We start from the raw sequence: 27665 nt of genomic DNA, 5'->3' as shown, positions 1-27665 counted from the left end.
GCTGCAGAGAAAACAATTTGAATACAAATTAAAAAAAGTCTTACTTCTTTGGGAAGGGGTGGTACGCTAATACAGCAGTTGGCATTGTTGGCTAAAAGCATTTGTCTGGTGTGGCTCTCAGCTGCAATTTATTCTATTTGGAATTTCCACACCCTTCCTGGGATCACAGGGGTGCTTTCAAGTTCTGACACATCCAAAGGACAGGACATGTTACAAATGAACTGGCATTTCTCTAAACTGTCCTCATGCACGTGTGCAGCATGAGAGTGAATATCGGACTGATATTCTCTGTGTGACTTCCCTTTTTCTTAATATTATGCTACATTATATACATGTAAATAATACTGCTACATTAGACTACAGTCTTCAACCTCTTATTCTAATTTGGGCAGTATGCAATGTCAGTGTAAGTCATGCTACACTGCATTACTTTGTATGATTGCATGCAACTCAAGTCAATTTTATAAGCTTTGTCCTGACCATGTACCATATAGGTACTGTAAACATTTTATGACTCCTCAGGTCATAGTATATACTATTTTGTTATTCTTTTTTATACTATACACCCCAGGCTGAACCCACAATTGGCCATGTTTGATCATTGCTCTACCCTGGAAACAAATGTAAATAAAATAAAATGAAAGAAAGCAATAAAAAGATATAAAAAGGTGTGCCTGTGCATCCTGAGATGGATCTGTTACCCATTTAGGAAAAACATGTGTGTCTTGCATCCACTGAGTGTCAGGACAGTATTAAATTCCTCCACAACCTTAGACTAGATTGTGCGTGTGTGTGTGTGTGTGTGTGTTATCAACAAATGAAATGCAAAATGTTTTCTGTTAGGGTATGTTATCAGAAAACAGTATTAAAGTTCATTGTTTCCTAAGACTGCCATGGCTCATTAAACCCTGTTTCTTCACCAGCACAGCACAGTGTGGCATAAGATAACATGCAATAGCTGGGTACCATGTTTGACAGGGCAAGATGTCCAGTGCTTGTGACTGTATTTACTTAATCAGATGTTCTGCATGTAAAACAAAACTACGGCGATAGGATGACTAGCAAAGAGGTGGAACAGTAAAGCCATTTGTCTTTGCCAGACATTGGGGTGACTTTAGAATTCACTTCTAATGTGGTTCATAAATGGATAGATCTGTGAGGGTCAATGCTAAGGTAACATGCATCAGCATGGAGGTAGGAGGGTGCACCAACAGCAGCCTAAAACAAAACAGAATCCTGCCATCATATCTCACTGTCAGATTTTAAGCATTTAAATGGGCACAGTAACAGAACAGAAAAGCTAGAATTCTTACTTTTTTAATTATTTAGCTACCAGTGTCACTGGGGTATATCTTTTGACCTGCTGAAGTAGAATGTTGCGTCACAAAACATGGAAGTGGAAGATATTAGTTTCAAAGTTTTATCTCCAAATAGAAATAATTAAAAATGCACCCCTATAAAAACTATACTGTTTAAGCTATTATTAATTTTGACTTGCATGAGGTAAAAACATGTCAAATTTAACATGCATTTATGATTGTACAGACTAAAAGTGTTCAGTGTTCGATAAATAAATGTCTTTTTTGTAAAACATTACCTTCTAATCAAACTGAAGCTGTTTTCAAGCTGGTCATTACCCAATTTTCATAAAGCCTGCATCAGTTCATGTTTTACCACTATCACAATATAACAGCTTACATAATGCTCAGAAATGTTTAAACTGTAAACTTATATGACATAATAATTATATTTTCCTCTGTTGTCCACTTCTGATGCATTAAAAATCTATTCTTTACAGTTTTGATCAAACTCTCATATGTTTTTGGATCCATAATCTGTTCCATATGAATTTTATAACACAATATCACCTTTGGGTACCTTGAGTTCTGGTATAAATAAATTATTTTGATAAATAAATTAGACATAAGAACTGTACAGGTTCTTAAGACATTATTTTTACATATCCTTTCTCAAATAAATTATAGTTCTTTAATCGTCATATTTGTAACAAAACTCCACATGCACATAGTTATCAGAATGTAAACTTGATACCTAAGAAGGTACAATTTTATCAATCTCTATGAAATGTTATTATATTTTAGCTGTGGGTCAGCAAGCCAAAGGTTTTTTTTTTCACTAAGAGACTAGCCACAGTTAAACCTAGGAGCCTGGTTTACTTCTAAGCAGCAGTCCAAGTTACTGCAGGCTATTACATTATACACTAACATCCTCCATTTATTATTTATTTTGAATAAAATGCTTATCCAGGACATAACTGGTGGTTGTATACAAAGGGTAAGTAGAAGTGAGAAAGGCCTTATTTTCATGGTGAGTGATAGATCTGGGAACATTTCTGATCTAAGACTATGCTGTCAGTGACATATTATTCCGGAGTGTTCCTAAATCAAGTGAGCCAGATTCCATGAGCCTGTGACAGTACAGTATATGGTTAAAATGAAAAGCAGTCAATTTCTCGGATGCACTGGTAAGTCTGACTCATGAATATAGATAAGCACATGGGAAGAGTTCCTTTCCATATACTTCTCATATCGCCATATAAGCTGCAGCTACTCTGCTCAGAGAATTGCATACTTATTAATAGAAATGTTCTAGCAATCTGGAATGCTTATGACTGTCTAGGGGCAAGACAGAATAAAAGCATATGTTCAGTCAGTGGCTTTAATACAAAGTGCCTCTCTTAAGGCTACTCACTATATGAATTTCTGTAATAAAACACCATAAAATGTGACTTGTGTTTTAATTAATTATATTCTGTAAGTTCTTTGTGTAAGCAAATCACCGACAGCAGTTTTTGAGTTTTGCTGAAATTGCATTGGTATTATTTATGTTTAACCTGTTGCCCGAGGCAGTATAATTTTTGAAAGCATAAGACAACTCCAGAGAAGAAACTTATTTCAAAATGCACTTGATTCTCCCGTTCTTTTTATTGTACATGAAAGGACTTACACTGAAGGTCACATCTGAACTTCATAACTGGGAAGGGAGTAGTGGTTTGGACTTGTTTTCAGGTATAATGTAGATACACCAGAACAGGGTCACAACCTTAATTTACGCAAAATTAATAAAAACAAAGAGAAATATATCAGAGGCACCACAAAAAGTGCAGAAGTAGCAGTGACAAAACATGCAAAGAGTACAAAGACAAGGTTACTGATCAAGAATATAAATCAAACTTTGCAGTTACACAGAGAATGAAGGTCACCTGAATTTCCACTTCTAAAAGCTCCATTAATCCATATAATAAACTAAATATACCTATAATTACAGATGTATTAACAACAATAAAACAAGAGAGCTAATTTTTAAATGAACATATTAATGTTCATACCTTGAGTAATGGCTTTCATTTGCAAGATGTTTTTTTATATTAAAGGCTGTATACTTTAGTGTACACTCTACAGTGAGGCTGTATACTTTAGTGTACACTCTACAGTGAGGCTGTATACTTTAGTGTACACTCCACAGTGACTGCCTTATTTAGACGACAGAGGTTCACATTTAAGACAGTACTTTATGTTTTCAAAAACAGAGTCTGCTTATATATTACATTAACCACTTAAACAATGTTTCCACCCAAGGAAAGACATTCACTGTAAGCAAGAGGTAAGGGCAGTTAAAATACTACCCAGTATGTTAGGTAAGGGCAGTTAAAATACTACCCAGTATGTTATCCACAGGCAGTGTTGAGATGATCAGAACTGAATTTTTAGAGCATGCACTGTGCAACTGCCAACAACAGTGGCAACGCGAATCAGTGTAGAGAACATGAAAACAAAGTGTGTAAAACAGCACAACATCCAACACATATCCATAAGTTAAACTCCCACAACTTTTATAAGCTGATGATTTAGGTGTTAATGCATGGATTTCTCAGAGTAGAGGTGACATAAGTGCTACTCACTAAATCTACTACACCATGAAAATAAGAAATTGCCATATTCAAAAACCTCTAGGGCAATGGAAACAGCAATAGTTTATATCTTCTTCATCGGCTGAATGAGCCCATCTATTTATAAAGTTTTGCTCTACAGATAATATTAAACAAGTGGGTTGTAAAATTCTGCAAAGCTGATGGACAGAGTACAGCTGTGTGAACACAGGCTACTCTGTGTTACCAATGGAAGGTTTGCTCATTGTTGCAGCCTGGATGACTGAATAAAACATTTCAAAGAGGTGTGAAATACAGGATTTCTCTGTGTCACAGAAATTCTTAACAGCTATCCCACATGTGGAACAGACTGCTATAAATGCATATACAAAAGAAAAATAATAGCAATACACAAACGTAAAAAAGCAAACGTAATAAATCCCTTACCTTGATTCAGGGGGAGTGCAACCATCTGTGATGCTGGTGATTTGGGATCAATTGGAAAGCTGGAAGGCTGTCTAAAGGATAGACCAGCTTATCTTCTTCAGGGGAGGAGGGGAAGGTTTATTCTGGCAAAATGTAGTTCTCCTTTTGGTAGAAAGCAGCAATAATGTTATAAAAGGTACATAATGCAGCTATAGCAGAGAATGGATATTAAGCCATTATGGACAGGAATGTTCATGGCTGCATGTCCCTTCCCTTGGGGAAGTAAAGAGCATATATTAAAAATGTTCCTATGGTTAGGAGTGGATTTCACATGACTGGGGTGCCTCCCCCTCCTATCGAAAATGCATCAGTGATCTGAAAGCTGTTGTTTCTGGTTGACACACCCAGTCCTGTTGGTTAGCTTTATTTATTTGTTGGCTGAGTTAGTCCAAGTAGGCTAGTAGCCTTTTTTCAGTGGAGACACAATTTATACTACTAGGAGAAATTTAGCTTAGGCATCGAGGAACTTCCCCTACTCTTTTTGATAGGTACCAGGGGATTATTTATCCACCTGATCTACCACCAGCTCATGTAGATGGGACCCTCGTTCAAAATCTCATTTGAAGGATGACACACTCAAGTGCAATACCGCCTTTATGCTGCACTGCAGTGTCAACAGTCCATATTACCTATCTGCCAATGGTCATCCTTGGCAAATGGGCCAAACACTGTAATAAGCTCATACCCCAAAGCTATGCATAAATAGCATGGGTGTCATTAGTCAATCCAGCCTCCTACTGAACACATGAAATGTTACTCATTTTATGACATAAAGTAGAGTACATCACTGAAAAACTAAGAGCACAGTGTGCATAGGACCATTTTTTTTTCTTTTACAGGTAATTACATTGTAAGAACATGGTGGATGGAGAAAGGACTCATCACATAACAGAAATATTTTACTAGAAGTAGAAACATATTTAAAAAAATAAACTTATTGTGTAGAGGCAGTATGCCATGATGACTGAATATACAAAAGGATCTAGCCACTCCTGAAAAATGTTTAATCTTACCCACAGATGTTTGAATTACTGTTTAAGAAGTCCAACCCTGTGATGCCTTAAGAGTTCAACTGTCTCATCATTTTGTACATTATTTTAAATTATGATACATCTGCGTATGAGGAACACTGATGATTTTCACAATTAACCAGCAATACTAGAAATCGGGCCTTTATTTATGCTCACATTTGGTGTGTCATTTTCATACTAACAAAGAATAATTTTTTAAAGTTGTGTGTACCTTCTTTCAAAAGAGGGCTCTCCAGGAATCACGTGTGTGCTGTCCTTGCCAATAAGGAACTTGATACGTTCGTAAAAGGTCCTTGGAGGATGCTGGGAGAAAAGTGGTTGACTTTGCTGGATTAAATCGAGAGGGTCCGGTGAGCCCTGACAAAATGGACTGGAATAACAGTTTGGCTGATGACAGCAGTCAGGATCCACACAGTCCGTAAGGCTATCTGCAAACAATAAAAGAAAAAAACAAAACCAGTTATTTTTTCTAACTGAACTGCAAATCTTGCACTGCTTCAGTAAATAATTTTACTACTGTCAAATAGATACCCTACCAAAGTACACATTCTTGGTGTATAACTATTTGATAATCGGTTGACTTATCTTACTTGCTTAATGTTATAAACCATATTAATTTAAATTATGTACCCCTAATCCATCCTTTTTCCATAAAGGCAGATTACTTGTTGTATCCTACTGTTTTACTTGCTGTATTTCACAACTCAGGCTAGGCCTGAAATTGTAAACAAACAAATAAATAAATAATCAGAATAATTAAATTATTAAATGATATTGTAACACCAGATGGTTCACATCCTGTACTACTCAACTCTTTGTGCATGATGAGTGTTACTGCATTATGCTCCACCAATGCAAAATATTTTTTTTCAGACAATGACTACAATATTTAAGATACACAATAGAAGAAGCTGTTTTGTCGGGTGCATAGGGATGTAAATCCTAAAACAGATTATATACAGCAATCTCAAGCTACGCGCCCTGGATATCAGCTGCCACTGTCGACCAGGCAGGTATACCTCTAGCCCTAAGCAGCATTCTACCTTCACCCAGGATGATGCTTCAATATAAACAAAAAATGATTGACTTCAACAATTGACTTAGCTTCTGGTATCAATACAGTAGGATCCAGTATCTGTCAGCCTGGGAAGATATGGTCTACAGACCATGCTGCTTTGCCAGAGATGGTCTTCATTTGTCGCCTCTTGACTTTCAGTTACTGGCAAAGGTACTTACCCCCCCCAGTCTTTTTTAGGCAATGTCATAATAACAAAATTTCCGATGTAAACAAATCCACTAGAGACAAACTGAAGGTTATGCTGCTTAATACAAGGAGTCTAAATCAGAAATGCAGTCACTGGAAACACTTCTTACCTTAGAAGATGCTGATGTCTGTGCAGTCACAGAGACATGGTTCAAGGCCACAGAGAGCAAACTACCCATGCAAGGCTTCAATGCCTTCCACACATTCAGACCCCAAAACGAGGATGAAAGAACCAAAGGCGGATGTGTATCCATCTTCATTAAAGACAAATACACCTCAAGACTGGTCAAATAGTATGACTACCTAGAGCTACTCCATGTCTAACTGTAGGTAGAATCCCTTCCATATAATTGTTAGTTATAGGTTCCCTACCATGAACCACGAGAACCACTCTGCCTACCTGGACCTACTTGAGTCACTCACTAGCCTTCCATCGACTGGGAGTCATATGAGCACAAACTTGCTCATCCATAGGTTCCTGGACTTTAATAAAAATGCTCTGGAACAGATATCTTGCACCCCCATAAGGAGCTTGAATGCACTAGACTTAGTACTCACCAACATAGGGGGTCTCTGCACTAGCCCCTCTGTGTGATCCCCTCCCTGGTAAGGTCTGATCATAAATCAGTCTTGTTCAAAGTTATGATCATACCTGAATCCCCCCCCCCCAAAAGCAAAAAAGGATGAAAAACTTTTCCAAAGCTAACTGATGGCATAAATAGTTTCAAATCCCCTGCTACCACTGTCAACAATGACTGCTATACAAAGGGGTACACAAATGCCTTGTCTAAACTCCTGTACAAACATACAGACTCGACTATACCTGAATGGATCAAAAATGGTCCTCACAAAAAAAAACAAGCCACCCTGGTGGACCTCAAGCATAAATAGGTTATACAACAAGATGAAGAAACTAATGTCTAAGAGGGAACTGACTCAACAGAGTGAGGACGTCCTCCACAGCTTGAACAAGCAAATTAGATATCTTGTAAAGTCCATTAAAGCCAATTACAAAGCTAAAGAAGCATCCCTAGCTAAGGATAATCACAAAGCATTCTTTAGCTACATCAGAAATATAAAAGGGAAGGCCCAGCTTTGTGCCCAACTAGTAGTGGACCACTCATACTGACCCTGACAACCTGCTAGCAGACAGAATTGGTGCAAACTTACCCCCCCCCCCCGTTCCCACCAAACATACCCCAAAGTGTACTTATCACCAAATCCTCTACCTAGTATCTCAAAAGAGCAGGTCATAACTGTGCTCTCCATGGCCAAAAACACAGCTTGTATGGGACCGGATAACACACAAGGCAGCCTACTAAATGGTCTAAACAGGACCTAACAGAACCGCTTGGCACTCTCTTCAACCACAGTCTAAGTAATGGCTTTGTCCTAGCAGAGTGGAAAGCAGCAGCAGTAATTCCATTGCACAAAGGGAGTCCTTCAACCAACCCTATGAACTATAGACCCATAAGCCTAACTAGCCTTATCTACAAGGCCATGGAGAGAATAATCATAAACTTTATCAACAAAGACATAGGTGACTTTCAAACTCTTGACCCGACCCAGTTTGGCTTTGTTAACGGTAGATCATGCTTATTAAACCTGGTGGACTTGTTTGAGAATGCCAACAAAGCCCTGGATGAAGGCAAAACAGTACATACAGCCTATCTTGACTATGCCAAGGTTTTTGCCACAATCCCTCTCTCGGGTATCATTGAGAAACCCACCTATCTGGGAATTAACCCTTACATCACTAGATGGGTAGACAACTGGCTCACCGACAGAACACATACAGTCAAAGTTGGGGATTCCACCTCTGCCAGCAGACCAGTTACCAGTGGTGTATCTCAGTGATCTGTGCTGGGCCCCCTAAGGTTTGTAATCCATTTCTCAGAAGTCAAGGTGAAAACACATGGCCTGTGGCTTACAAGTTTCGCCGATGACTGCAAACTGGGTGCAATCATCGAGTCCCCCAACGATGTTGACATACTACAAAAAGGGCTTACATAGACAAATGAATGGTGCCAAAGCCATGGACCTAAACTAAATGCAAAAAATGCATTATCATCCCTTTCAGCAAAGGGGAAGTTTCTGCAAATTACAATATTAAAAGTACCGCCTTAGCTCAAACCCAATGGTAAGAGATTTGGAAACACAGGTTGACTTAACTTTGATCACGGTGTGTCCACAGTGGTAAGGAAGGCCTTTTATGTTGCACATATCATAAGTAAGGGCATCGCATCCACAGCTAAGGATGTTATAAACTCCCTTGTAGTCATCCCTCATTAGACCACTAATAGAGTATGGCACTCCCTTCTGTATGTACCTCACCAGACACCTGCAGCAGCGGGAGAGACTTCAGAGGATTCTCACCAATAAAATTCAGGGCCTTCAACACATGACCTACATGGACAGACTGAAGATCCTGTCACTGTATTCTGTATCTTATAGGCTGCTGAGAGGTGACGTGTCCTTGGCCTACAGAGCAGTCTCAGAACCTGCCCTAATGGAAATGCTGCACATTAGAAAGTCAAATGGGACAAACTTCCCTCACTGTAGGGATCTTAACCTAGCCTGTGACATTAACAGGACATACTGGACAGAGAAATATGTCTCTCAGAGATTGCCTCTCCTCTGGAACAAAATCCCAATTCAAGCAAAACAGAGGTCCTCCATGACTCTATTAAAGCATGACTTTGACAACTGGCTGGGAGACTGTAAATTTAACCCAAGGGTCTCACCTTTGTCCCTCTTTTATAAGGGAAGTCAGTACTGATCATAGACTCATGCTGCAAACACAGACCATACGACTTGGTCCATAAGGGAAGAAGGGTATAGCATGGCTAGGCTTATAAAGGCCCTAGGGCCAAATAGCCTAGTAACCTCCTATGAATCTAACATAGGAAGCATTCTGACCTCAACTTCATTCCTTTGTTTTCTGACATTTCCTGAGTTTCTTACAAGATAAGGACACACAGAAAAATGCTCCCCTGAAATAGGTTTACAGATCACATAATATTATGTAATACACAACAGCAAGTAACACTCAGAGCAAGTATTTTGGAATCAGGGCAGGCTTACAACAGAGTAAGTCACTTACTCTGATATGATGTCTTTCAGAATCTGATCCTGGTATGTATTTGGAAAAAGAATTAAGAATGTGCATAGTTTTAGCAAAGGTTTCTCCAGGTACATCACCAAGGTAATTGTTTTCAATGATTTTTGTAAGAACATGGAAGTTCATCAAAAAAGCTTTCTGAGAGTTTTAAATGAATAGTTGCATAAACATATTCAGGAAGAGTAAATATGTTACGGAATTGTAAGTTTTATTTTTTAAAAAAAGAATTAGAGAGGACATGAGAAACTAACTAACACTTATTTTAATATATATATATATATATATATATATATATATATATATTTTTTTTTTTAAGAAAGAATGAGCAATCTCTTATAAAAAGTTTGTAATGATATAGTTTTTGAGTAAAATGGAAAAATATCAAAGATATGCTTACTAATGGTATGTGAATGTATTGATATTATTAACAGTAGTAAAGGTGATGGTCAATTAATGATACGTAATGTTGAGAAAGCACACAACTCAATAGTTTATGAGGGAATGTGGGGAGAATGAAAAAGTTATAACATTAGTAATAAAATTCAAATAATAATAAAATGCATCAGTATACACAGAACACAGTTTTAATAAATGGATGGTTGGGTAACAGGCAAGAGAATTAAACAAGAGTGCACTTTTAGTGGGATCCTTTTTAGATTACTTGTTAGTATAGTAACAGAAGAATGTAGTTCAAGGTGGTTAGATGGGTAAGAGAAGATGGAATAAAACTGTCCTTATGTATTACATGTGCAAATGACTTAACCATCATTACTGGAACAAATAATTTGATGGAAAAAGTCATTAGTGTACTAGAAAATATATTAAGAGAAGTAGAATTAACATTAAGTAAACAAAAATGATAAGAATATGATGAGGTATTAAATATAGGTGGGGAAAGCAGGAAAAATAGAGTTGTTTACTCTTACCATATATGTAGATGTTCAAGTGTATTTACTGTTGCTGTCATAACTGATGGGATTTCCTGCCAAGGAAGCCCTTGGCTGGCCTGATTACCAGAGAACCTTTTCTTCCTCCTGAAGCCAGTGGATGCCTTGACCGAAGTCATGACATATTGGCATAAAGAGAGTCAGCCAGTGCCATATCCTCAATACTTTCTTGAAACCAAAACATAGGAGCACCCTAGCAGGACCATAAGGTCAAGAGTCTTAGCTCAGAATATCCAGAATATGTGCAGAACAGGAGGGAACAACCTGGAACTAGAGGGGAGAATAATCACCCAAATCCCACTGGGGAAGAGAAGGAGGAGGGAGGGAGGGAAAGAATACCGCAACAGTAAATACACTAGAAACTATACACAACTGTACTATGTTCACACTCGAAACTATACACAACTGTACTATGTTCACACTCAAAACTATACACAACTGTACTATGTTCTGTGTGTTTCACTGCTGCAGTGACAACTGATGAGATGACTCCCAAAACTGAAAGGAGAGTGCTTGGAGAGTTTAAGGAGAGAAAGGATGCCCTGCAAGATGGCAGGGGCAAACCCCACTCTGAACTTGAAGGTTGGATGATGATAATGTTTGGTGAAGCTAAGCAGAGGCTTCCAAGATGTTATTAGTGGCCACCCCTTTAAGTGTGACATCACAAGGTCTGGTGGTTTCTTTCTGTGATGGCTGCAGAAAAACGACATACAGTGCGAGATCCATTTGGAGATAGATTGTTTAGAAACAGGTATCCCCCCTCAGAGCTACATGCAAAGGCCACAAAAATCTGGTCAGACATTCTGACATTTTTGTTTTGTCCAAGTAGTAATGTAATTGTCTATGCACATCCAAAGTATGGAGGATTCTATCCTTCTTGGTTTGCTGGTTAGGAAAGAATGTAGGCAAGTTGATGGTCTGGTTTAAAGACATCTCTGTAACCAATTTAGGCATAAAGGAAGGGGTGGTACTAAGAGAGACTGTGACTGAGTGGAAAGTGATGAAAGGTTCCACACACATATAAAGGTCTGAACTTTTCAAACCCTTCCAGCCAAAGTAATGGCTAGCAGGAAGGCTGTCTTCCAGGTCAGGAATTTAATGTCTGTGGAAAAGCTGGCTTGAAAGGTAAGCTTCTCCAGAATGAAACTGAGATCCCATAAGGTAACAGGAGGTTTCCTCAGGGGTCAAATGTGGATAACCCTCTCAGGAACTGTTTCATGATAGGATGGGTGAAGAGAGGGGTTGAGTAGGCAGATAAGCTGAAATTGCTGAAGCATGAATTTTGATAGAGTGATAAGAAAGTTATTTGACAAAAAGTCCTGATAAGTATAAAAAGATCAGAGGGCTCTGTCCTTTTTGTCTGCACTATATAGTGAATCTCTTCCATTTGGTGGAATAAGATTTTCTTGTGCTAGGTCTACTGGCTTCTTTCAGAATGTCCACGAACTGTTTGTTGAGGGATTCCCTCTTTCTAGGAGGTTAAGGTGTTATGTCCCCCACTGTTACCAATGTGTGTCATCCCCATGCTAGGCCAGAAATCAAGGAGCATGAGTCCTCACCACTGACAGGGGAGAGGGATGCGCACGTGAAATACAAGTGGATACACTTAGTATTTCCAGATGCAGACCTCTGCATCAAGTACAATTTCCCTTAAGAGCACACGGGGAAGACACTCAGCTCAGGATCTGGATGTCTCTATATCTGTCTCCCTCCAGGGCCTAGTAAGGCTTCCCACTGGTACAGATGTAGGGTTAGGTCCTCTGCCGAGAGTCCAAGCCAAGTCCTCCAGCACCCTGTCTGTAAACCCAGTGCTTCATGTCCCTGCCCCAGGTAGTTGACACACACAACCATACACACACACTTGACCTGCTCTACCAACTTTGCCCAGACTATAAGGTACTTATCATTGCCACCAGTCAGTTACTATAAAGCTCTTAAAAAGGTGTCCAATTATACTGTGCAATATTAATACTAATATAAATGGTGGTATTTCACCAGATAGCTAGGCCTTCTGGAGTAGCCCACACAGTTTCACCAAATAAATATAAGCACTCTCCAAGGTTAGATACTGTCTACAAGGATCAGCCACAATAAAGGTTTTAAATATATTTAATAATAAATAATAAAAGTACATGAAAGTACTGAATATATATTAAGTTACTTACTACCACAAGGCAATGTGCTGTGGGTGAGAGTCTTTCTAGTCAGGCTTCCCAAATAGAGTACTGAATACTATGAGGTTTATATCTGTAATATATAAAATATAATTTCCAAGATATCTGGCAGAATGGCCTCATCTGGTCACCTGACTCTAGATTCTCACAGTATTCCCCTCTGAAGTTGAGACAGGAAGTTAGCTCAGATGGCCACAATACACATCCAAATGTTAATGGCAGTGCCTGGGGCCTTGCCTCTTTTCACTGAACTAATGGACAAAGGCTCTTCCCCAGACCCATTGTCTCCAGTCCTATTCAGCACTGTGGGGTGCCTCTTAATGGCTTAACAGCTCATTTACATTTCCCTTATTTTTCTTAAAGTTAACTTCTGCTGTGCCAGTCTCATCTATTAAAACATATACATTTAATTCAGCTACAAAAATGCATGTACACATCTCTTCATTTCAGTAGGGTGCACGGTTGATGCATTTCAACACAAGCAAAGCTCACAAATACATTTTCAGCACACGCATCTGTACAAAATCAGTTTGATATACAAATGACATACAGTTCTAATACATTTGTAACACAAGTATCTTGTATAAATTAGTTTGATATTCAAAAGACATATCATTCTTTACAGAACTCCAGATGGCTATGCTGGCACTTGCCCATATCATCACATGAGCTATCATCCAATCTGTCAATTTAAGTGTGTTCAAGTTGGGTATATGATGGTGCCCTTGCTTTGTGTTAATAGGTCCATTCACTGGGGCAGCAACCATGGTTCTTTCTTGCTCAGAAATAGCATCAGAGAATACCAGTGCTGCCTTGGCCAATCTGGGACTATTAGAATGATCCTTGGCTCTTCTTCCCTGATCTTTAGCAGTACCCTAGGATCAAGTGCATTGGGAGGAAGGCAAAAAGATATAAGACTGTCCAGGGGAAGGAGACTGCATCTGTATTCCAGGCTGACCTTGTTATGATCCTTGAGCAAATATTTTTGACTGAGTTTTTCTTTTTTCTTTGGTGGTGAAAATGTCTATCTGTGGCACACCCTCTTCTTTGGCTATGCTGAGACAAATTCCCTAAAACAGTTGACATTAATGAGGGTCTCTCAGGTTTCTGCTTAGTAGATCTGCCAGTTGATAGTTTTCTCCTGGTAGGTACTGAGCCATGAGGTGTAGACCTAGGGAGTTTGTAGTTTCCCAAAGGTCCATGGCTAGACAACAAAGAGGGTAAGAGTCACCCCCCCACTTGTTTATGCACCGCATAACCATGGTATTGTCTGTCTTTATCAGGAGTACTCTTGGTTTCCACTTGTCTTTGAAGGCAGACATTTTTGGACTTTCATCAGTTTTTTAAGGCTATGTTTGCACTTGAATTGGGAGTCCATGTACATTGAGAGTCTGTAAGTTGTTATAGTGGGCTCACCAGGGTATTTCCGGGGCATCAGTGGTTACAGTTTGATCCTGAGAGATGAACCTGAATGAAAGGCATGAGTTGAGGTGCATGCTTGGGTCCACCAGGCAAACTCTTTCCTGAGACAAGGGAGAAGCTTCATCCGGAAACTGAGGGATTTAGAATGTTGGCACAATCCATTTTTGAGGTGCCATTTCAGCTTCCTTATATGTAGTCTGGCCATGGGGATCATGAGGATGCAAGAGGCCATGTAGCCCAAAGCTCTGAGGAACTCTATAGTTTGCAGGTGGTTCTTGAGAAGGAGCTTTTGGAAGTACAGAGCTAGAAAGGTAACCTTGTCTGAAGGAAGGAAGGATTTCTAACATGAGGAGTCCTGACCAGTACAATCCTCAGCTACCCATCCAAATTAAAATCCACTACCCTGGCTGCTGATCAACTACCAGCAGAATACTTACAAATTGCACCCAATGCTATCTCATACCCTGTTCTCCATGATCATAAATAGGTCAATCTCCAAGCAAAAAGTTCCAGTCTTCTGGAAAATCTCACATATAATACCTTACACAAAGGTAGACACTCAACTGAGTTATCCATGTACCACCCAATAGCAATACTATCCCCGCTCTCAAAAATACTTAAAAAATGCATACATTCCCAAATACTAAAATACCTTCTCTCTAACAACCCCAAAACTCAACATGTTTTCCAACCTGGCCACAGCACCACCACTGCCCTTATCAGCTTCACTAATCTCATCAATCAACAGAGAAATGCATGCAATATGGTATCAACTGTCTTTTTAGACCTCTCAAAAGCATTTGATACAGTCTCTCAAAGCAATCTATTGGCTATACTCTCAGAATTAAAACTAAATAACTCTGCTCTCTTATGGTTTAAAGACTACCTTTCTAACTTACAACAGGCTGTTAAATGGCAGAATAATCTATCCCCTCTTCTCTCCATCACCCTAGGTGTGCCTCAAGGGTCTATACTCAGTCCCCTGCTCTTCACAATATTCACAATTAAGCTCTACAAAGCCACCCTTCATGCAAGCTTAGTACAATACGCCTGTGACTCGACCCTGAACTCCACTGCCCCCTCTCTCCAAGTTCTACAGAAAATTATCCAAGAATCCTTTAACACAGTTGAAACCTGGTTAGCAGACTCCCAACTAATACTCAACCCCAATAAAAAAAAAATAACTTATGCTCTTTCATCCTTCCAAAGCTATAGACCCCATTCCCCTTTCCCAATTATTGCCTCTGACAACACACCCATCACAGCAGTTGCACATACCTAGCTACTAGGTTTTATCATCGACCAAAACATGAAATTTGACCAACACATAGCTCAAACCATAACAAAAGTGCACAAAAAACTAGGCACTCAATACAGATGTAAAAAATACCTGACCTACAATAGTAAAACTACCATAGCAGAACCCACTTAATCTCCACTTTACTCTATGCTTCTCCCATCCTTGTTAACCTAAATAAATGTGATCTAAACAAGCTATTCACTTGTTATAACAAGATAGCTAAATTTGCTACAGACTTCTCTTACAGATCTCACCACTGTCTAGCCCTTCAAAAACTGTCCTGGACTGAACTACCAAACTTACTTACTCTGCATCAACGTACCCTAGCTCACCAAATTCTCTATTACCCCAAACAAAACCTCAGCCCTATATGGCCTAATCTACCATTACTCCAACAACCATCAGCTAAGGTCTACCAATAAGGGTCTGGTAGAAGTATCCAAAAGTAGGTATAACTTAGGTGATTCCGTTTACTCTTGCGCTATCGAACAAATGTGGAACTCCCTCCCACTCGAAGTTAGGACACAGACAAACAAATTCAGTTTCAAATGTCAATTAAAATGCTACCTACCCAAATCTTGGATAAGCACATGCTCAGACCAAGGTTAACGCCCTTAAGACCACTCTAGTCCCATTTCTCCTCTATATATCTGTTACTACATCGTTCTCACCCATATCATTTCTAACAATTTTTATTATGTATTAAGTCTTCCAGCTAAACACTGCTCTTATGTTTAACAATGTTATAAATAATCTCATTTATTTACTTTACTACTAATACTCCTACAGGAATCTTCCAACAAAATTGCTAGCTTCTTTTCTAAATTGTTGTAAGCTTTCCCTTTTCACTGTCTTTTTGTATTATTATTATCATTATTATCATTATTATCATTGTTATCATTATTATCATTATTATCATTGTTATCATTGTTATCATTATTAACATTGTTATCATTATTATCATTACTATCATTATTATCATTGTTATCATTGTTATCATTATTATCATTGTTATCATTGTTATTATTATCATTATTATATGTTTCGTGATTGTCATATTGCATGGAGCTTTTCTCCCAGAGCCACCACTGAAAACAGGCAGGCCCACCCAGTCGGACCTCCCCTGTAAACAATTGTAAAAATAAAAATAAATAAATAATGAGAAAAGCGGTTTGGGTATAATTAACCCTACTGTCCAGCTAGCATTGTTAAACTTATAACAGATGTCAACAATGAGAATGGCCCAGCAGGGTATATTAAACAGGAAAAATGCAAATACATATGGAAATGTTTAATGAATTAGAAAAGGAAGAAAGAAAATACGAGTAAGACCATAGGAGAATACGTACAGCAAATTAAAACTTGGAAACTGAATACAACTGAAACTCTACTGCAAAGACATTTATGCTACAAAACTTATAAATAAATATGTTTATGAGAGACCATTGGAGAATTTAAGTAAGGACAACAAAAGACTTCTTAAAGAAAGATAAAACAGAATGTAGGATATATAAGAAATTTAAGATTTTTTGTGGTATTTAATGTTTGAAAAATTGCCAGTTAAAGGGACTGATGAAATATGAATATGATAAAGAATGAAGGTGCATCATATGTCACGTTGAATAAAGTTATGTTTCATGCTTCAGTAAACTGCATTAGGTTTAAAGTAATTTGGAAAAAATACTCATCAGTACAATAATGAGATATCTCACACTATGGCTAATCTCCCCACAACCATATGCTGACACCAGCTCCTCACCACATTCACTGGGTCTACCAAACCCACGTTACTTTCCCCGGGCTTAACCTGACCCACATCTAGGGCCAGTGAGGACAGTGAGAATGTTGATGCAGTATCAGAATGCTAGTGGGAAGTGTGCCCTACCTTCCACCCACCAATGGTAGCCTTGCCAGATCCCCGATTGCTGCCATCGGGAAGTGCATGCAGACTTTTCACATGCATGGCCTCCCAACTATACAGCTCACTGCTTGTGCAGCACAGAGCTGACCAGGCTCATATGATGTTTATTGCAGCAATCCTAGCCTGCCTCCTTTACCAAGGATAGGTGATCCGATATCAACAGCTCCCTCCAATTCAACCCCTGTGGCCCCTGCAGTGCCAATGCCACTAACTGAGCATGGGAATTCTGGGCACTGCAGGGCTTTATTCCTCTGAGCCACAAGTCCATTTGCATTTTTTCACACAATGACTTTAGAAAAATATAATGTCTGACAAATACACACTACATGAAACTGAAGATAGAGAAAAGATAAAGGAATTATAGCTGAATTATTAATCAGTGCAGTCTGGACATTATGGTTAAGTAATATGAAGAGTTAATATACAAGTTAAAGGATTCGATTCTGAACTTATTAAGGCTGTGCCTATGGCAAAAGAGTTGGAAAGGGGTATACATATGGGTTTACGATGACTCTAACTTATTTATGGGTTTCATGTTCAGAATGACTATTGTTTAATATTTTTTGGAAATATTCTCATCTTGGACATTCCTGTATGTTTATTTATAATCAAATGCATATGTAATATAAGGATATAATAAAGTTCCCTTGACTCTTTTCAATGAGATCATTTACATCTATCTGAGCTTTCACAAATTCAGACATTTGGATCCTCGGTTTAAAGTCTCATCCATAGGATGTCCCATCATCCTGAGTTGGTGATAGCGCACGACTATGAAATCAAAAAATGCAAAGACAAACATGGTCTACCCTTCCTATTAATAAAAAGTTACTGCTGCCATCTTCATGAACAATAAAACCATAGATGCACACCCTACACAAAGTACAATATTCAGAAGTCATACTTGTAGTGTATTGGGGTCTATTCATTTAAAGACTAAAGGCTTAACAAAAGGAAAATGCACACGATATGGTTGTCCATGAAAAGGCAGTGGCAATGAATACCTCAAGATAGCTTCTCACATATCCATGTTCTGTGAGTTCTTACTGAGCTTTTTGGGCTGTCATTAGGGATGTTAAAGTGCTATAGCACATCCAGTAAACCACTGTGAGCTCATAATGTAGCACATATTTTAAGAACATCTGCCCACAGCTGAGATCTATATTGTTAAGCAGGAAGAAAATTAGTGAAGGTGAAATTATAGACGTGTCGTACCTGCCTCAGTCCCACTGACTCAAATACCTGGACCTAAGTATAGACATGTCGTACCTGCCTCAGTCCCACTGAATCACATACCTGGACCTAGGTATAGACATGTCGTACCTGCCTCAGTCCCACTGACTCAAATACCTGGACCTAAGTATAGACATGTCGTACCTGCCTCAGTCCCACTGACTCACATACCTGGACCTAAGTATAGACATGTCATACCTGGCTCAGTTCCACTGACTCACATACCTGGACCCAAGTATAGACATGTCGTACCTGCCTCAGTCCCACTGACTCACATACCTGGACCTAAGTATAGACATGTCATACCTGCCTCAGTCCCACTGACTCAAATACCTGGACCTAAGTATAGACATGTCGTACCTGCCTCAGTCCCACTGACTCACATACCTGGACCTAAGTATAGACATGTCGTACCTGCCTCAGTCCCAATGACTCACATACCTGGACCTAAGTATAGACATGTCGCACCTGCCTCAGTCCCACTGACTCACATACCTGGACCCAAGTATAGACATGTCGTACCTGCCTCAGTCCCACTGACTCAAATACCTGGACCTAATGTTTCTGGGTCTCTTGCTCTAAACAAGTTGGTCAAGTCAAGATGAACAGTCCTCTTCAGAACAGACTAAAAGTTAGTTTACCATTTGGAAACAGAGTGTGTTTCAGAGGATACGTAGCCCAAATACAGCTCAAAGGAAAAGCCCTACATGATCTATAGAAGGAGAGTTTGCAAACCAAAAAGCATTTTGAATACATTTCTGTCATATAAAAGAAACGTTTCTGTGTCTTTGTGTTATCCAGGACACAATTGCCCTTACTGGGACTGCCCTGAGCAAAGGAAGACAGGCATTAACCCCTACAGTTGTGAAGTCATGATTTAGTGAACCACTATGACTTGAAAAATCATAAGACTGCTTTGAGCTGGTAGGTGCCACATAACGCAAAAATATTTTTTCTCATATGGGTGCATTCTTGCCTTGTAAGCTGACATGATTAAATTGTATTGGTAGTGTTAACTGAAAGAACAATTGTGAAAGTAATTTAACTACATTTGCATAATTGAAATATAGACTGGAATTCATAGGCAGGCATTCTGTAAGGTAACGTGCATGGCACCTAGCAGGTATAGCTGCTCTGCTCTGATATTAAACAATTATAGTCAACACAGTCTTTCTAGTGTAACATCTCTCATTAAGCAGAAATGTACATGACTATGAACTGATCATATGTGCAGATCTACACCACACATGATTCTCTAACCAGCCTGTTTTACTTTATGACAAAGACCATGCATAGAGACAGATCTCTACTCAGCAGTGACACACACACACTCACGCACACAGAGGTGCCAGTTACACATGCAAACAGGTATGCCTGCAAATTATATACCTGCATACACAAAACACTGTCAGATACCAATGTGCACTTTGACAGCTATTTTGATACATGATTAACAGTTGCTTTAATAGCCAAGAAACTGACTGTTGAAGTGCAGTCAGTCTCCCTCTCCTCTTTCCAAATTGAGGCGATATTTCCACCACAGATAGAAGCTATTCTGCTACACCATTAATCATCACTGATGGCTAGTGATTTGAAGATCTCCCTCTCCCCAAGATAAAAGATGCTGTAAGCCTGGTGGGCCTAATGATTCATAGTCCTGTCCCAGTCTTTTCTGGTTCTATTCGGGACACGCATACATACATACAAACACACACAGTGATCATTTACTCACTCATGTTCATGGACACACAGCCACATACATACTGAAAGTCACACATTCATTATTACTTACCTGGTCAAGTAATATGCTCAGAGGGAAGCTATTCCACTTCCCCTGTACAGATTATCCCTTTACATTGCACAGATACATGCTAACTAGTAGCCTATATTTACACCTACTCTATGCACTGTCCTTTAGAGTAACTTGCATACTACACAATCTAGAGCCTTCCTGCTACGCGAGTATAAATGGACAGCATAACAAGCTACTTAGTTAATGGTCCTTATTAGCATAGGTGCACATGCCTTGCCACCACCACATTTCCTCCTTAACATCATGTCTTGCACTACTGGACAACACACAAAGCCTCGCTGCATTACTGTGCAGGAAGGGTTTTAACAATCAGAACTCTCCCGCATACTACACATAGCTACTTACATATTATGCAATGCAACTTTGAGTTCGACCCTTACACTCAGGAAAAATCAGTGCACTGAATCTTTTTCTGTAACATGAAATAAGTGAAATTCGTTAACTTGAACACAGATCAGAAATAACAATAATGGAAAATGTTATCTTGTTTCCAACACTTGGACTTTATTATTCCAACTCTGTGATCAAATGACCTTGAAGGAAACAGTAATGATGCCTATATAAACAGGTTTTCAGTTTCTCTCTGAGGCAGAATGACCTTACATTTAAAAAGATAACCTTCACGATTTGCTTACATTAACACCTTTTCTTCATGTACAATGTCTGCATTATCTGCAGCTCTCACATCTCATAAGAATGACAATATAGTCAGAAACTACAACTCTTCTCAAGAAATGTAAAATTCAGTATTTTATAGATTCTACAGCTGATCTTTCAACAAAACAGAAATTCAATCAACTAATTTTCTTCCCATGCATTGCTTTGAAACACTTTCTTTCAGAAGGTATTACCATCTCCAATACAATAATGTCAGTAAATCATTGTCATTTCTGCTAAAGTTATATGTGCATGTGTGTGTATGTGCCAGTATGTGTAACACACACACACACACACACACACACACACACACCAAAAACAAAAAAGCAAGGAGATGTACAGGGATGGACACAGACAATGCAGTGGAAATAAACAGTGTAGAAAGGCAATGAATCATTTTATATCTTGATTTTTTTTTCTGTCTTTGGCAAATCCTGTGAAGCAGAATTTCTCATTCCATTAGCTCAACCACAAATACCAGAACTGTCAGAACTCCAAAAGAGGTAACTGCTCTACCCAAATGATCACCTTTATTTGCCATGCCTTTAAAACTGTGAGAATGTTTTCATCAATTTCATCTCCTGGTTTGGTAGATAAAACACTCTAAATAGAAACAAGTATTCTGACACAATAAGGAAAGTTAGTTCACAGGTGATTCACTGCAAAGACTCAGAATAATCCGAAGCTAAAACATTATTAAAAAATAATTATTTGAAGCACTTTTCGTCCAGTAGCTTCACTGGACTTCGGCGAAGCTACCGGACGAAAAACGCTTCACATGATTGTTTTTTTAATAAAGTTTTAGCTTCGGATTATTCTGAGCCTTTGCAGTGATTTACCTGTGGTCTAAGATTGTTGTTTTTGTACTTTTGTGTGGTTACAATAAGGAAAGTCTCCTCCTGGGGTCCCAGACATGTTGCTGAAAAACAGTTGTTTCAAAATCTGCAGAGGACCCTTATGTGCACTGCCCTCCCACATGTTTCCCATAATGGCTGCAGTGCATGTTGTTTTTGTGATAATCGTACAATTAAGTATATTTACAACCAAAACAGTGCTCAAAACGTGTAATACAAGTAGGCAGACAATTCAATGAAAATGTTTTGGAATGCTGTTTGGCAACAACCATGAAAGTGAAGTAGCATAAACTTAATGTATGCTATACAGACGCTGCATTTAATTGCAAATGCAAAGCCTGTAGAAGCCGATAGTTTTGGTGGTTATATACTGCAAAATTACTACAGGTAGTGTGCAGAGAGTTATTACACAATGGTTTGAGATTAAAATGAAATTTCATTCAAGCATCTATTCATTCTCGCACAGATCTCAGCAAATCATTCAGAATATATAACAGAATGGAAAGAATATATTTAATATATGTTTGAGTTTTGCATTTTTCAGGTATTTTAAATATGCTTATCTTTTCTAGAGTGCTAGCACTGTTGTTTGTGAAAGCAGCATGTAGAATGGTCCCTGCCACTGCTTACATTTGCCTTGTCAATGTTCAGATTTTAATATTTTTCTAACTTCAAGGTTTAAGATCTAGTCCTACAGTAAACTGTTGATTAGCATTACTGTAATGTATCGTCAAGTATGTATGGAATGAAACTTTTAAAAGCTATAAAAGTACATCTTTAAAAAATAAATAGTTAAGTATGTTTGACACACAGTACAATTAATGTTAAACCTTGCACAATAGAAAATGCTGAAATAAATGCTATTTAAAAGCAAATTCTCATTACTGAAGCAAACTTCTGCATTTGTTTATCCTGAGCAGTTATATGTGCTTATTTAAAAAAACATAAATGAAGAATATGGTGGTTAGAAAATTTTGCAAATTCCTTCATTCATTTTCCATTTGCTTGCTTACCCAAGTGAGGGGCATGAGGATACAGCCTATTCTGACACTCATAAGGCACTGAAGCACATCCTGTAAGGGATGCTAATCCATTCCAAGATGTGCATGTACACACGTTTGTGCACAGGCAGACAGATACACACATCACACATACACATACCACACACACGTTATCCCACAACACCATACCCTTCAGGCACTTTAGATAATCACCAATTCATCTACAGCACGTCTGGGAATCTGCAAGAAAGATGAGCGCTCTGTGAAACTAATGCAGACACACGGGAGACATGTAAACTCTGCAGAGAAAACAACTCAGCTGACAACTGAATATGAGAATCAAATATTACAAAGTACCAGTGCTAAGGGTTCTGCCCATCTTAGACAATTAATATTAATGTAGCTGAAATAGTACATCATTCGGAGTTCTGTAGTACTCAAATTGCTTCAGCAGGGAAAAGGTATCTACTTTCCAATAGTGATTCTCACTGCATAGTTTATTAAAACATAAAATACTTATAATAGATTTGAAAAAAAATCATAATATGTAACTCATGAAAACCTAGTTTTCAAATATCTGCAAAATGCAAGACTTCATTCACATTGTATTACTAGATAAATATCTATATACATTAGATCGCCATCCTAGTTTTTCTTAAATTACTCTCCCATTAGCTCTGTGTAATAGTTTAGCACAAACTAACAAAACATGTTAATTGTTAACAGTACATCGTAATTCATTATGGAATTCATAAAAGGAGCATATGAAAAAGTTAGTGTCTTTCTGCATGGGCCAGCATTCATGCAGCTAGGCCTGCATGCCACATTCTATGCAATGTACTTCTCCATCCCTTCCTCTGGCTGCTGTCTTAGTTTTAAATCCCTCCATCATCAAGCAGTTGACCACTGCTTGAGCCAGTATAATACATTTGTTCTCCACATCAATTAGAAGTACTTCTTTCCTGTTTTATTCTTGAATTGTCTCTTACCTCTAACACCCTAATGTAAGACCCAACCATTCCCTGTGAGGCAATCCTTTTCCAATTTGCTATTTATTATCTGAAATGCAATAAGCTTTCCCTTAGTCTTGCTTTCATCAAATTAATGGTCTCCAGGCTGCTACCAGTTCCAGCCATGCCTGGACTTATGTGACCCCAGCTGTAGTCTGACTGCTTGCAGAACTCAGTAACCTAATTAATATTCTTCTTAAGATAAGACCTCTATAATGGACTATGTGTGCATAAGGTGAGAGTCACCACACACTATGAAATGGGCAGCAGACTTTTCTTTCTTGTAGACTACATATACGGCAGTATGTACTGACTATTGTCATCATCTTTATAAGTCCCTTTTTCCCATTTCTAACTGAACTAAATGTGCTGCATCTACTGTCACCACTTCTCTTGATTCACAGTCATTCTTCTTCCAACAGGTCTGCCGTCATGCAGTATATCCATCTCTTGGTTGCTTGTCTTTGTCTTCTTTGACCTTCTTCCTATCTCTTCCAAATGTTCGTTACCAAATGGTCTTCTACTATCCTACACGTCACTGAGTCACTATATTCTGTGCTCCTAGTCCTTCTAATTAATTGGAGCTACTTTGGCTTCTGCTCTGAGGTCTTTATTTCTTCATCGGTCCCGTGGTTATTTACTATTAGTCTTCTAGAAGTATAGCGAGGGTAGGGTCAGCTGCACTGCCTTCACTGCCCAGGTCTCCATACCATACAGAAGCATGGGTGACACCACTGATTTGTACGCCATACTCTTCAGTTTCTCTGACACTCCACAGTCACATACTATACTATCCCAGATGCTTTGTGCCATGTGGCTGTTACACCTCTGATTCCAACTTTAACCATTTCTTTAAGATTTCCCATCTCCTCAACCACATCTCACAGATACATCAAGCATTTAGCTTGTTCCACTTTTCCCCTTCTTTCTCAGTTTTCTGCTTCTTTAGATTTCCACCATTTTGTTGCCATTACCAACAATTAAATCAATATATATCAATTCCAAGACTGCATAAACCTTGTAAGAGAGAGAAAGTGAAAAAAATACAGTATTCACTTTGTTATGCTTAAAAAAGTCTTACCGCCATGACAGCTTGCCAGAGATCTATTGGGCATGATGTTCTGAGCGTGGGTCATCTATCTCTCAACAAGGAGCAGACTTTTTGATGGCATGTATATGACAAAGGAAATAAAAGAAGAGTCAGAAGAGTCTGAAAATAAAAGAGGGTAGTGATTTGCACTGGATAGATGCAAGGACTGCTAAATGCACTTATGAACACTGGCTGAATTTTAATCAGTGACTTAAGGAGAGTGTGTGTGTGTGTGTGTTTGAAAGGATTGTATTGCAGTACTATCTCTGAAAAGTGTAAACATTAGCTAAAGATAATAGACTGTTGTAACACTAGGGGACAGAGAAATTTACAGAGAAATGTTCATTTATAAATCTGTAGAAATGAATATGTTTTAAAAATAGAGTATGACTTGTCAATGTGAATATGTTATCACAGGAGTTATAAAACTGTTTTAGATCTGTTTTAAACTGGAAACTGCAGAGAGAAAAGAGATTAGAAGTGATTAGGTGTATAGCATGTAAGTAAATTAAAATACTATGTATATGTGAATGCAATGTCATTGCTATTATGTCGGAGGAGGAACTGAAGTATATATGGAAGGTTAGCATAGTAAAACTAACGGAGTGTGGGCTGGTGTTTTATTATCCCAGATTTTGCTTTACACTTTGAAATATCTATTTTGTGATGGGTAGGTATATGTAAAAATGGTTTAAAAGGGGCAGTTAACTGTTTGATGGGAGTAAAGCAATAGACAGTAGTGACAGAAGAAAAGAAAAGAAAGGGAGGACGGTGTGGGGACATTGTTTCTGCTATGGTACATCATCTTGACAGCAGACAGAATGAAACAGCTGGTTAAGAGACAGACATGTCCCTTGAAACCACAGGTGTTTCCTCTGTCGAATGAATGGATAATGCAATGGCTGTAGGGGAAGTTAGAATGGGAGACAGGAGGTGTGGCAAACAGGGGGGTGCATTTATTTGCAGATGACTGTATGATTTTGCTGGAGGATAACTGCTATTGGCCTTTTATCCAAATAAGTCAGTGGCCATAGTAGTGGGAATGGTCAGCCTGCTATGGAAGAAAGATGGGCAAAAGTATTGTATTGATGGTTAACTTGATTGTAGAGGTGACTACAGAGGGAAATGAGGTGGACTTCAGTGGACTTAATGGGATTTCGGTTGCTGAATAGTCGCCAAGTATAAGTCCTCTAAGGCAAACAACAAAATCAAATGTTTTACTCATAGGTGACTCAACTGAGAGAGACACAGATGTCCAACTCACCAGGATGGATAAGGAAAAGGTCACAGTCAGCTGTCTGTCAGGTGCCAAGATCCGCCACATCACACCTGCACCGAAGTCTGTTAACAATAGGTACTGTTGCGATTCTGTCATAGTCCATGTTGGTGTGAACAACTTGAGACACACCTCATTGGACTACATGAAGAGAGACATTACTGAGCTCTCTGACTGTGTGTTCCAGTTGGGTGTGTCCCTAGCTTTAAGCAGCATTCTACCTTCACCTAGGATGATGCCTCAATACAGACAAAAAAGGATTGACTTCAACAATTGGCTTAGTTTCTGGTGTCATTCTAAGGGGATCCCATACCTCTCAGCCTGGCATGATATGGCTGATAGAACATGATGCTTTGCCAGAGGTGGTGTCTACCTGTCACCTCTGGGCTTTCCACTACTGGCTAAGGCTCCTCCCTCCCCAATAGTGACTTTCTAGGCAATATCATAAAAAACAAAATTGCCGATGTAAAAATATCCTCAGAAAACAACCTTAAGGTTATGCTGCTAAATGCTAGGTGTCTAAATATGAAAATTCATACAGTGGAAGCAATCCTCACCTTGGAACATGCAAATATCTGTGCAGTCACAGAGACCTGGTTCAAGGCTGCAGAGAGCACCCCAGCCATATCAGGATATAATGCCTTTCACACATTCAGAAAATAAAATGAACAAGTGAAAACTAAAGGAGGAGTATCAATATTCATCAAAGATAAATACACCTTCAGATTGGTTAAACAGAATGATTCCCTAGAGTTACTCCATGTCCAGATAACTACAGGAAAGACCTCTCACCAAGTTATCATTAGTTATAGATCCCCCTCCATGAACCATGATATCCACTTGGATCTACTTCAGTCACTCAAAATATAACCAAACATCCAGGTTATGGGTGACTTTAAATGCCTGTTCATAGATTGAGTAAATTATGTGTGTACAAACGCACTCACCCAAAGGTTCTTGGACCTCGTTAACTCAAATGCCTTGGAGCAGAAAGTTGGCAGCCCACAAGTGGCCCAAGCATTCTAGATTTGATACTTACCAACATGGTACAATAGTGCACCACCACAAGTGTGCAGCCCTCTCGGGTGAAGTCTGATCATAAATCAGTTTCTTTCTAAGTAACAACAGCATTAGACCCTCCTCCCCCCAGGAGAAGTTAGGCTAAAAAACTTCTCC

At 38.8% G+C, this 27665-nt stretch overlaps 1 protein-coding gene across 3 annotated transcripts in view; it reads right to left on the bottom strand.

The window, feature by feature from the left end:
- The window catches only part of TENM1 (teneurin transmembrane protein 1), a 3721864-nt gene that overhangs the window by 1167902 nt on the left and 2526297 nt on the right, over positions 1-27665 (bottom strand). For all 3 annotated transcript variants that reach the window (XM_044054336.1, XM_044054337.1, XM_044054338.1), the window contains one exon: positions 5618-5834. In XM_044054336.1, the coding sequence (XP_043910271.1) occupies positions 5618-5834 (217 nt within the window). The remainder of the gene's footprint in view (positions 1-5617; positions 5835-27665) is intronic.

This window comes from Protopterus annectens, chromosome 13.part0 (genome assembly GCF_019279795.1).
Source record: "Protopterus annectens isolate FY-2018-M chromosome 13.part0, PAN1.0, whole genome shotgun sequence".
NCBI classification, from domain to species: domain Eukaryota; kingdom Metazoa; phylum Chordata; order Ceratodontiformes; family Protopteridae; genus Protopterus; species Protopterus annectens.
Note: the sequence above shows the minus strand (reverse complement) of the source record. Positions and strands in the feature narration are given on the sequence as shown.